Source organism: Vicugna pacos, chromosome 3 (assembly GCF_048564905.1).
Source record: "Vicugna pacos chromosome 3, VicPac4, whole genome shotgun sequence".
NCBI classification, from domain to species: Eukaryota; Metazoa; Chordata; class Mammalia; order Artiodactyla; family Camelidae; genus Vicugna; species Vicugna pacos.
Window position 1 is genome coordinate 70,441,163 of NC_132989.1, and position 13,562 is coordinate 70,454,724.

Genomic DNA, 13,562 nt, shown 5'->3' on the forward strand with positions numbered 1-13,562 from the left:
CAGGAACAAGCACCTTCCTTCTACTGCCTTAGTGAGTCCTTATCCCTTATGTGGTCAACGAGCCTGAAGTCTCTTTATCTACACTTCTCTTCTGGCTATTGATACTTGCTTCCTTGTCCCGGAAGCATGCAGACATCTGTCATTTCTCCATACTAGACTACAACTTCCTTGGATACACAGACCTTGTCCTTTTTTTTTTGGTCCTATTATCCCCTTGGTAACACTGTGCTTTGCACATAATAAATGCTCAATTAATGGACTTTGTCGATTGAAAATGGATTATCTTAAAGTGATGGTACTTATTCCTTTAAAGAACAGCTCATCAGATAATGAATTAAATATTTACCCTAACCTCTTCCCAGCCCAAACCAAGCTGTTCTATATGCACACAGACCAAATGCACGGACACACACATGGTGTGCCCTTAGCTGCCTGGAAGTCAATCTTCAAGCAAACACAAAGAGAGGCTCTATCTCCCAAATAATTAAAACATAAATTGGTTAATGTTTCTCGTTTCTGGTCTTCCTTGAGGGAAATGACACAATGCTTAGTAGCAAATGAGAAATTACTTTGCAAATCTATCCCCTCCAAAGGCCACCAAACAAGGGTCATGCAACTTTGTCTCGCATTTTGATCCCACTGCAATGACTTAGTGTGGTAATTATATTACAAAGCCATTACTCAATGAAATGAAAATGGCAAAACAATTTACATGCTTGTCTTAAAAAGATGCTGTTAGAATGCAATTAAAGTGAAATTGCAATGGCAAAATAATTGAAATGTGGGACTGGAAGCACAGTTGTGGGACTGTAATAGAAAAGAACAAATCTGATTCCATATTAGATCTGTTCCTTTGACTTTAACCCTGCGCTCTGTTTCCCAGGCTTAGTCTTGCTGGTTCTACACCTTCTGTAAAAGGATGTTGCCTACAGCCTGAAATACAGGACAGCCTATTCTCAAGGCTCTGACCTTTAAGGATATTAAAATTTTTCCATTCATATAAAGTTGCAGAATAGAAAATAACGTTCGTTTCGTTGGAGGTTTACAGGGACACTATGATCTGACCCACGTGGACAGCTGCAAGAACAAACGATTCCAAGAACAAAGAATTCCTACACTTAGAAATACATCTCCACAGACACCAAGAAGAAGTTTGCAACAACCAAGTATAACCACTCCCTTTTCTAGTATAAAAGGAGCCTGAATTCTGACTTGGGGAAGATGGTTCTCCAGAACATTAGTCTGCCATCTTCTGGGTCTGCCAGCTTTCTGAATAAAGTCACTATATTCTTTGCTCCAACACTTCATCTCCTGATTTATTGGCCTACCGTGTGGCGAGCAGAATGAGTTTGTACTCAGTAAGAACAATTAAAATGCTTCTGTGGGGGACTCACAACATGGAGTGAAACGGCACACTTATGGGGACACATTTTTAATTCACTAAAGCAGGCATCGTTTATGGAGGGACGAAAATATCCGTGCTCAGTTGTTCCACAGCATTATCTACACTGGTGTATGCCACCTAGGGGTGTGTAACATCATCAGGGTTTACGGGTTTATGGGACAGACTGATAAGAGCATCACGTGTAACACTGTGCTTCCATTAGGCACCGAGAAGATGAAGGCACGAGGGTAAGCTTAGCTCAGATCTTTCTGAAATGATTCCAATACAAAAGCTAGGGTCATGACATGAAAAGACTGTTATTCTAACTTTAAGCCTGCAATTATTAAATGTCTGTGGAGATGTATTTCTAAGGCTCTATCTTCTTAAAACATGCTACTGATACATTTCGTTAGCAAAATCTTGATAAATATTTTGATGCCCAGGCTTACAGTGGGAATTCTTGCTCACTAAAGAAAAAAACAAAAACAAAATACAGTGCTACATATGAAAGCGATTTGCCTAAACGACTGATCTGACCAATAACTGAGGACTCTCCTCCGAACCGTGTTCTGCATTTTGATGGCTGAACATGCAAATGAGTCTACTAGCAAAAGCCACACACTCTATGCCCCCTGGCCCCTTCCCTTCGCCCCTCCCTTGGACCCATGTCTTCCAGTTAGGCAATGAAAGAAGCAAATACTAGGAGTGGGTCATATAAAAGAAACAAGGGTTAAAGGGATAAGCTGTCAATTCTTTTCTCATGCATGTTTCTCTCTTGTGTTGTCACAGAGCAGATTAGTAGATGGTATTTAATTGTTTTTTATGCATCAATGATGATAGCATTACTGAGTAAGAGTTATTCACTAAACGACAAAAGAGCTGTACACGTCTGTTTGTCAAGCTTTAGCTTTAAAAAGTCCCTTGGAAATAGAGACGCCGATATTTTTTCTCTCTTTCACAGACTGTGAAACACAGAAAGATTTAATATGCACACAGACATATTCTCTGAGGTAAGCGCAGCAGAAGGGCTTTGGAAAGCCTACCAAGTGTTTGCCATGGGCCTTAAGTTTCTGGGATAGCCTGCCGTGTGCATGGTTCTTGGCCTTCCGATCTTCCCTCCCACAGGGAGGTAAGTGGGGGTGTTAACTACAGCTTGGCGACAACGTGAACCTTCAGTGCATGGTAACTGTAACACAAAAATCAAACCTGCTCTCCAGATATTTAATAGAGAGGTCATGTTATTTTAACACATATAATTTAAATACTAATATGATTTGAAGTAGATTTTTAAGTCCTATGAGGAGAGGAAGTTTTGCCAGTGTAGACACAAAGGCACAAACTTTGAAAAAGAAAAAGTCATTTAGAGAAACCTCTATAAATAAGGGTAGTTGAAAAAACAAGGAAGCAAACATTCAGACAGATTACAGAAAAAATAAAAATCGGCAGGATCCCGAAAGTATTTAAACCGTAGTATTATACATAAAATTTGAAATCTGGAATTTGAAATCACATTTGTCAGAGCTTTGTAGAATTAACCTCTGTAATTAGACAAGTATCAGACAAGTTTCATATCATGGCTTTATTAACTTCCAAGGGCATATCTTTGGAAGTAAACAAAGGAGAAATAAATGCAACGTTCTAATAGTGTTAAGTTAAAATGTACTGCTCTAAGTTACTTTAAAATGCATAAAAATAAAAGTGGGACAGGTGAATATGTGAAGTTAAAATGTACTGCTCTAAGTTACTTTAGAATGCATAAAAATAAAAGTGGGACAGGTGAAGATGGTTAGGTGATGAAGAAATCGAGTAAACGTTAACTAAAGAACCTGGGTGCTGGGTGTATATGGCATCACTGTACAATTCTTTTGATTCCTTTGCATGTTTAAAATTGTTCAAGTGTTGGAAAAAATGCAGGGCTTCGTATGAAAAGTACTTATTCTACATGTTAACAGTGTTCGACAAATAAAGCAGTTCCCAAATGCATCTCTGAATGTCACACTCACCCAGCCACCCGGATCCGGAGTCTGGTATGCACAGGTCTGTCTCAGCGCTGGGCAACACGAAGCCCACGACAAACACCTCCACGCCGTCCGCCATCAGGGCCATGCCCAGGACAAAGAAAAGGGTCCACTGAAAGCGGCCGTGGCCACACTCTTGGATTATCAGCTCATACTGCTGGGCTAGTTCTTCCTCGTCAGCTCTCCTCTCGGACTCCAGCTCCCGGCGGTCCTTGTACTCATCGCCCTTGGGCTGCCCCACTGACACGATGCTGTCTTTCCCTTGGTTCATGCTGGGGATGCCCTGATACTCCCCTTCGTAGATTTCATCATCTTCGTCGTGACCCTCAGTAGCTTCACTGGAGCCTTCATCATCGTTGGCCTCCCCATTGTAGGTTTCTCCGGGTGGGTAATAGTCATCTTCCTCTTCCTCGTCCTGGAACCGACTATAGGACCTCTGGGTGTACTCATCCTGGGCCCGATCCACTGCTTGATTCACTTTCTTTACCGTCTGTTTCTTCACCTCTCTGGCAATGTCCTTGGCACCCTTCATCAGGGAAGTCCTATCCTTGTAGGAGTCTTCCATCTTATCTCAACAGATTGTCCAACGAGAAGATGGGAATTTTTCACAGCCTCAGGTCAATGGTTCAGTCTTGACAGCATCATCCACTTTGGGTTCAAAACGGAACTGCAAGAGAAGACAAAGCACAGGAGAGATTTATTATTTCTTTCTATGTCTTTTCCATCATCTATTTCTTGGTCTCATTTCACTCGCCCCATAGACTAAGTCACAGAATGAGCTTTTCCTTTCTTTTGAGCACACTGTTTGCTGGTTCTCTGCTCAAGTGTGATCAGCACTTGGAGTACCTAGGGTTTTTGCTATTATTATTATTGTTTTGTTTTTAAGGAACTCTGTCTCCTGGGTAACTTTGCATAGAATACATAAGCACTCCCCTGAAAATACAATGAGACACGCTGCATCTTTATAAGTACAGCCAACATATTTCAAAAGTGCTAGAAACATAGACCTTGACTGAGAAAAATAATATTGCTCACAGATACGTACACACTCTGCAAAGGCAAACCCAGAATAACAGAAGAATCCTGCTGACCTCATTTCCCCACAATGGAAAAAACAAAGCAAGCAAGCACCGCTATATGCAAGGCTATCAAATCATACACAAGCACTCCTCATTTTACTGCATTCCGCTTTATTGCACTTTGCAGATACTGCAATTTTAACAAGTTGAAGATTTGTGGCAACCCTGGGTCCAGCAAGTTTATTGATGCCATTTTTGCAAAAACATTTTGCTCATTTTGTTTCCCTGTCATATTTTGGAAATTCTTGTAAAATTTAAAATGTTTCCATTATTATCATATTTGTTACATGATCTGTGATCAGTCGTCTTTGATGTAACTACTATAACTTGCTGAAGGCTCAGATAGATAATTGTTAGCAATTTTTTAGCAATAAAGTATTTTTTAATTAAGGTGCTTTTTTTTTTTTTTAGATATAAAGCTACTGCACACTTAACTAACTACAGTATAGTGTAAACATAACTTTAATAAGCACTGGGAAACCAAAAATTTGTGTGACTTGGTTTATTGCAATATTCACTTTATTGCAGTGGTCTGGAACCCAACCCGCAATATCTCTGAAGTATGTTGTAAATATTTATAAAATACACTTTCGTCCTACCTTCCTAGTATCTTCTTCCAATAAATGATAAGAGACTCACGCGGCACCCAAAGCTGACAGTGAGTATTTTCCCCTAGTACGGCAGTCATATCCATAGAAATCGGCAGTGTTCATCAAATGATTTCACAGATACTTTGGATAATCACTGAATTATAACATGGGGCTTGTCCAGTGATGGGGGTGCCCTTTCAGAAACCACCCACAGGCCAGCAGGGACAGGTCAGCCACATGCAGTGTCCCTTCACAACTGACCCTGTAAGAACCCCAGGCTTTGTCCCTACCTTCTCCGTCTCTAGACACTCCCCCACACACACTCCCTCCCACCGTGTCTGACTGCCACTCCAGTTAGCTGCTGTCCTGGAGACCGAGTCAGCAGCCTCCCATGACCCATCACTAGGTTTTCTTTCTCACGGGTAGCTCCTTACGTCTTGACTTACTACACTCTGGCTGACTTCTCTCACTCCTCCACTGGGCTGTCTCCTCCGGTGGCCCAAGTAAGCCATTGTCAGGCCACCTTGTACATAGATGACATGAAGGTGAAAAAATCATTCCCCCCCCATCATTAATTCCCCAAGCCCTGCACTGCAGCAGCATCCCAAACACTGGTTTATGTAATGGTCAATTCTACTTCGTTCTTTTGCACTCAGAGTAAAACACTTGTAAGCAGCTATTATAAACATATACTAAAACTGCTCGTTCAGACATCACAAACAAACCCAGCAATAAAGACAATAGGATGTTTGTTTATAAACGAACTGTACATCATTACCGTGGAATACCAACAAATGCCCAGTGGGCAAAACAGAAGCACGGCCCTGCTCAGGCCGGTGTTCTGGAAAATGACAAAATGAAATGAAAACAAGCATATGATTACAAGGCTTTCTCCGGAATGTCTTGATGAAGGGTGTTTCTGTTTGTTCTTCTTCTCCTTTCTTTTTTGGAGAGCTGAGGGATCCAGAGGAGAGTTAGATGGGAAGGCAGCGAGAAGAGTGGTTGAGGATGGAGCGCTCAGAAAGTTAAGAAGGAGGCAGGAAAAGAGAGAAGGGAAGAAGGGAGAATGATGGATAAATGATGCCGCAGATGGAGAGATGTTTCCTAGTTTAAAAATGAAAAGTGAAATTAAAACATTTCACACAATAAATAAAGCCAACTCCTCTACCACCCAGAAATCGACGATCACATCAGACACTGCACACCAGCTGCTTCTTGGGCACAACAGCACACAAATGCCCTTAAAGGGGATCCAAAGACTGGAGAGCGAGGACAGACCCTGAACCACTGTAACACGCCGCCGCGAACCGTGCCTGTTGGCAATGGGAAGCTTCCGCAGTTGCTCTTCCTAAGAAACAGTAACTAAACTGACTGCGTTTGGCTTTCCTGCCTTTGTTCCTGGCCGCGGTCTCATCACGTGCTTCACGGGCTCGCACCCCCTCACATGGTCCTTGCGTGGGAGCCACCTCTATGACAGAAAGCCGGCCTGGTGTCCTAGAAAATGGATGACTCTAACTCCCTAAGTGATCTAATCACACGCGCAATGAAAACAATTTTTAAAAAATTAAACGGTTTGGTTTTCGGGGGAAAAAAATGCTTCTTGTACAAGTCTATTTGACTCTGAGGCAAAACAAAGACCATGTGTATGTAAGTTCCCCAGGTTCCTCAAGCCAAAAAGTGAGGCTTCACTCCATTTTCAGATCTTAATGGAAGAGACCGGGTCTTACAGTTTGTAGTCTCACTAAAACAAAGGAGATTTTTCAGTGCTTTTGCATAAACAAGGGCAACTATGAATACTTATTCAAAAATTCTGTTTAAATCCAGATGTCTGTAGATGATGCCACGGGGGAAACTCGGTGAAGGGCAGGTGTAGGGCATCTCTATTACTTCTTACACCTGCATGTGAATCTAGGACCCCAAAATAAAATGATAAACAAAAAATAAGTTTGTATCATCTACACTATGCAATCTTGGAAAATGCACAAGATGTTTAGCTAGTGGGAAGGTTATTCAGGGGGCAGAGTTGTATTCTATGGATATTTCCCTTTCTGGTAAGTGGAAAAATGCAAAAAGCTAGGCTCATCCCAAAGGTCACTAGGAAGATGGCAGACCGGGATCTGTGTCAGAAGGCCACACCTGCATTTGAAGCAGCAGCTCACAGGTGTGGCCCGTGCACCAGGTGTGGCCCACTCGGACATCCATGCGCAGCTGCTTCTCACATTATCAGCTGCTTCTCACGTTATCAGCGTCTGCAAACACCGTTCCTCCATTTGGGATGAATCACCCAGTAACACCACGTACACGTGCCAAACGCCGATTTAATGAAAAGCGGGTTGAATGGGTGCTTACTCTGTGCCAAGCATTGTGCTAAGAACTTTATACACACTCTTGTATTCTTTTATTTAATCCTGACAATCCTATGAAACAGGTATTATACGGTCCATTTTACAGGTGAGAAAATTAAGGCTTAGCAAGATTAAATAAGTAGCCCAAGGTCACAAAGCTTGTCAAAGGCAGTGCTGGGACTCGAGCCCAGTGGTCTGACCCCAGAGGCTTGCCCCTTTTCCCCATCTGCCTCACACCGTGCGCCCCTGAGGTCTTAATAAGTGCGGCAGCGTTCTTCCTAGTCATTCCAGTAACCTGTCTATTTCATACAAAAATGGTTCATAGCCTCTTTGCTAACCATCCTATAGGTTCTGAAACAAGAATTACTGTGATACGTTTCACCAGTGATGGGCTTTCTATGGATAATAACCTTAACATATGGTTTTGTTTGTTCAGAAAAACTAGCCCAAGATGTTGCTTCAACTTCAAAAGATAATACAATCGTGCTAAATAAGATGTCAGCAGGCCAGGAGGGCAGGAAAGAAAACAGCAATGAAGCTCTAACTCTCAGGGAAGCTGCCTCTTCTTTATTCAAGCCAGTACCTTGCCAGGAAACAAGGACAATGATGTACCTTACACTGTGCTGAGGATTAGATGAGACGGTGTTCACACTGCGTCCAGGACAGAATTCGACATACATTAAGTGTTTTTAACTTGGGTTCCCTAGACAGAGCCTGTGATGAGGAGTCGGGTGTGAATCATTTATTGCAGACAAGCTGGTAAGGGAGTGGGAGAAGCAGGGTGGAGTGGGAAGGGGACAATCGATGCAGGGCTGCAATTCTGGGCAGTGTCCTGGGGGGCAAGCTTCAGCTTGAATCTGCAGAGTGATTCAGGAACTTAACTCGTGTCTCAGAGTTCTTCCCACTCAAGGCAAAAGCGCTGGGCTTTCCTGCTCCCGCACCTGCCCACTGTTGGCTAAGTGCCCCCCCGCCCCACCCCGCCTGTCAAGGATGGACACAGGCGCTTCCAGCTCGCTGCATCAAAGGCAAAGTGCTTCCAGCAGCTCAAAGGTGGACCTGTGAAGAGATACAGGTGCTGGCTGATGGACGCAAAGACACACTGAAGCCAGGAGGAGAGCTCCAAGACAATGAAAGGAATCCGAGAGTATTTGGTCAGAATATTAACAGTATCTCCTACAATTAGCATTTAATAAATGCTTGCTTAGATGCCCTGCTAATCATGCTAAGTGGCAGGACCCACAGGTAATTAAAAACTACATTTAAAAAAGTAATTTTTTTAAACTTTTTTTTAACAGGGGGAGGTAATTTAGGTTTTATTTATTATTTACTTTTTCAAACAGAGATACTGGGGATTGAACCCAGGACCTTGTGCATGCTAGGCACACATGCTACCACTGAGCCCCAAAACTACATTTACAGAAGCAGCTGTTACAAGTGAATAGTATTTACAGGAAAGCTTATGATATTTAATGATCGGCACAGTCAATGTGCGTGACAATCATTTGGCACAAATAATAGCTCACACACATAAATGAGCGTTATTCTGGCAAAAAAAAAAAAGTTTTAGTTTTCTTTCTTTGATGGTTCATGCCAAATAGCACATAGCCCCGACCACCAACTATTTCAAAACCATCCTACACATGTTCCCAGGATGCACAGACTCCACGCACACACGTTTCTCCAGTCTCCCCACACTGGGCCCAAACCTCCAGTCCTTTCTCTGCTTTTCTTTCCTCATCACCACCATGACAAAAGATCGCAGCACCACAGCAAAAGATCTTGGGGAGCTCCTCCTCCCCCATACTTTCTAGAATCCTCTGGATGCTGGACAAGTCCCTCATTTTAGTAACTCTATTCAGGCACCTTTAAAGCCACAGTGCACTCAGAGCAGTGACAGCAATAGTAACAGCTCACCTGTCAGGTGCACCACGTGTTAAGTACTTCAGAAGTATTATCGCACAACAGCAATCCTCACAACAGTCATATATGGTAGGAACTCTTAAACCCCCATTTTACAGATGGGGAAACTGAAACCCGCCCAAGAATTCAAACCCAGACTAATGCTACTCCAGAGCCCAACCACTTATCCAATATATATACCACGTCTTAGTGGAAATGGGAGCCTGAGATAGAAACAGAGGTCTGAAGCAGCAGAGCTGCAACAGAAGACAGCCCCCACCTCCCACGTCTAGATATATACGTGCTGATCTCTGGTGTGTTGGGCGTACTAGATAACAATCCTCTTCCCCTCTTAAATTTGGATCAAATGGAGACATTCAACACAGCAGACAAATAGTGATCACCTGCTGCTGATGGAGAACTGAGCCGACACTTCATCCCTAAAGTCACGCCTTCTCCCCAGGTGGTCCAGGACGCTGGACTGAGCAGGGCTCCTTCGGGGGCGGGATGTTTGGGGAGCTTCCCAGTGCTGAAGGCCTGCAGAAACAGCACCTCCCACAGGGCTGATGCCCGCAGGCCAAGGTTGTCCCCCCAGTTCCCCAGAGAAATCGCTCCTTCTTTCCTGGGGAGGAGGGAGGGTACCTATGGGCGGGGGGGGGGGTTGTAAGCTGTTTGTCTCCCATCTGTCTCTCCTGGGGAGCACTGGACATTCCTGTACCTGAGTGGAAACCCGAGAAGTGGGGAGTAGCGTTTCACGTTAGCTCTGTGCTGTATGATAACAGAGTGCACCAGCCACCCTGATGAGGGCCGTGTCACTTTCCATCTCTTACGGACATAAGACCAACCACATGTGATGACATTAGAGCAATGCCACAAAATATTAAAATATTAAAAAGACAAGGACATGAACATCTAAAAGTTGCCATAAGTCCTGATATATTTTGAGGGATACTATAATGCATCACTCCAAACTAATATAGACATTTTAATTTTTGATGAATGTCAGAAAGAAAGGCAATATTTACTATTCATAACCATCCACACTGCAAGTAGGGCTGATTAGAAACAACCAGATACTTCTTCATTAAGGCCGTCTCATGTATGTCTGAAAATGGTGATTTTTTTTTAAAGGTTCAAAATCAATTTTATCGAGGTATAAATTAAATTCAATAAAATGCTCTGTTTTTTTCATGATTAAAAGAACATAGTTGAAGAGATTTGGTGCAGTATACCATCTATATTATGAATATGCTTATTCTAGAAGAAATGTTTGTTGAAAGGCTTATTCAACACAGGTTTGGAACCTCTGGGGTTTATATAAACTGTCCAAAAAAAGATCAGCATGCTGAGCTCTGCACTTTCATGGTCTGGAGCCAGGCTCTGGAGACAGCAGGAAGATTAGAAGATGGGCATGGCCTTGTAGGAGCTCTAAATACCATGTAAAAACATCCACATCACTACTTTATATAGCCTAACCTTGTGAAATAGTAATGAGAGTTGAAGGTGATCAGCATTAAAATGCAGAATCCCATAACTGCAGTGAGACAGCATTCTGAAAAGAAACTTTGGGGAAAGAGGAGAACGCATTTTGAGATGAAGGAATAGATACTGATGCATCATCCCAGCCTGCTCAAATCTTTGACAGCAGACTTTGGTCATTTAAGGATGCCTCTGGCCCTCCAACCTCTGAACTGAAGTGTAAGTATGTGTAAATTACCATTCTTCAAGGGGCAGTTCAAAGGCCACCTCTTTCATGAAGTGATCTCCTTTCACTACTGCTCAGTCTCTCACCTCCTCCCTGTTACGCATAGTTGGTCCCATCCTGACATTCAATCATGTCTTCCCTTCTGGTTAAGTGCCATGGTCTTCCCTATTGGAGTGGAACCTCCTTGAAAATAGGAACCCAGTAAAATGAAAGAGTATAAAGCAATGTTATTAAATGAGGACATAAGCACTGTATGGGGCTGACTCCCTGGTTTCCCCCTTTCTCCAGGAGGGAGTTGTCTGATCAGCATGTCCCCAGTGTGCATTCTGCAACATATGGCTCTACTCCATGCACTGAAAGGAAAAAGATCTATGGTCAAATCAGTTGGGAAGTTTCTATCTCATATTTTATAGATCCTTCTCTAGGAGAGCCACAGTGCAGCTTGTTATAAAGAACCTTGTTTAAATATGTTACCCAACTATTCCCCAAACTTTCCTAATAATAGCATGCCCCGACCCTCAACATGACACCGATAAGCAGTCTTCATTATACACTATGGGAAACACTGTGTTATGATAAATGCCAAGATCCTTTCTAAGGTCTCTGTTATAAAATACCATAAAACTCACTAATTAGAATTAATTGAGGGAAGCAGGATGAAAAACAAAGTCTACATTAAGATAATATTTCTAAAATGAAACAGTATTTCTTTCAAGCCTATCAAAAACTGAAATTAAGTTTTTAAAAAGTAATCTTCTATGATTTTTAAACAAACTGGCTACAAAAATTAAGGGTATTTAGCACATCTGCATATTTTAAAGGAATAAGTCATTCAAAGAGCCAGGAAATGTTAAGTATGTTAGCATTCCTTTAATGCAATTTTGACACAATAAATTTGCTCTATGAGGAACAGCTCTCCTAAGCCAGGATAAACTGGCCTCAACAGTCGTCTAAATCTCTACAAATTCCACATTATTGAAACCTAAAGGCCTTACCCAAACAACAAACCTGCTTATATATATATATGAACTTTTCTGAAGGTCCTAGACCTCCTGGTAGAAAGAATATTCTCAAATGAGTCAAAGTAAGCAACAGCCTTTTGAGGAAGTATCTGAATTCAATTTAGTACAGCAATATTCATTCTGCTTACAAAACCAAAACATGATTAAGAAATAACTGGAAAATTCAGAAAATCACAAAAAATAAAATAAAATCATATGTATTTCTACCACCCAGAGATCCTCACTTCCAATCTTTAGGCTACACAGATGCTTGAGCTTATGATTAATTTAGATCTCACTGTATATTTGGATGTAAAGCCCTTCTCAGGTTACTCTGTTATCTCTAACTCTTCAGGTGTGAACATGCCCGTTCACTGGATTAGTAGTCTCACTCAAATAGTGCAGGACTTCATTCCATGTTTAGTGAGCATATTTTCTATAGCAGTGGTTCTCAAAGTGCAGTCTGTGGATCCCCAGGGAACCCCCCAAACCATTTAAGGAAACTGTGAGGTCAAAATAATTTTCATAGCAATTGAGAGATGTTATCTAACTTTTTCACTTTCATTTTTCCCTGAGAGTATACCAGCATCTCCCAAAGGCAACATGATATGTGGTGACATCTCTGATGCTCTGATGGTTAATGGATTGTGCACTTGTCGTTTCTTGTGTTTTAAAAGTTTTAGTTGGTAAATATCAATAGACACAACTTATAAAAATGAAAGCTCTTTTTGTCCATAATAATGTTTGAGAGTGAAAAGAGAGTCCTGAGGCCAGATCAACAACTCAGAACTACTGTATTTGTTCTAATCCATTTTAGTTTCATTGTTTAATGTTTAGTTCTGGAATTTCTTTTTGTTATATGGTGTGAGGAAGGGACTTTTAAAAATGAATAATCAGGGGGAGGGATAAATTAGGAGTTTGGAATTGGCAGATACAAAATACTATTTACAGAATAGATAAACAACAAAGTCCTACTGTATAGCACAGAGAACTATATTTAATAGCTTTTATAACCTATAATGAAAAAGAACATGAGAGAGAATATATATATAACTGAATCACTTTGCTCTACACCTGAAATTAACACAATTTTGTAAATCAACTATACTTCAATTTTAAAAAATGAATGACCAAATATCTCAGAAACATTTATTAAAATGCCCCTTTTACTTTAGAGACAAACTTCCTATATGTATTAGTATCTCCCCAGTTTTTAATTCTGCTCCATTGGTAGTTTATCTACTGTTGCCCTCAGACCATTTGGACCATTTGGCTTTAATTTTTATCGCTTTGTTAAAAGTTTAATATCTATCAGTAAATGGACCCTTCATGACTCATTCTTGGCAAATATTTATTTGTATTTCATCTACTTTCTCCTCCAAATGAACTTTAGAATTACTTAGTCATTTTTGAAGAAAATTTTCATTAGAATTTTCACTGGAATTGTACTAAGTTTGTACATGAATTTCAAGGTAATTAAAAGTCTTAAGATGTTTCTTTCTCTTTATTCAAGTCTTTTATGTAACTGAAACTTGGGCATT

General features: G+C 41.3%; 1 protein-coding gene across 14 annotated transcripts in view; it reads right to left on the bottom strand.

Annotated features, from left to right (window-relative positions):
• SV2C (synaptic vesicle glycoprotein 2C) overlaps nucleotides 1-13,562 on the bottom strand; it is a 394,932-nt gene that overhangs the window by 143,662 nt on the left and 237,708 nt on the right. For all 14 annotated transcript variants that reach the window (XM_072958521.1, XM_031674860.2, XM_072958523.1 and 11 more), the window contains one exon: nucleotides 3,388-4,069. In XM_072958521.1, the coding sequence (XP_072814622.1) occupies nucleotides 3,388-3,967 (580 nt within the window). In that variant the 5' untranslated portion in view covers nucleotides 3,968-4,069. The remainder of the gene's footprint in view (nucleotides 1-3,387; nucleotides 4,070-13,562) is intronic.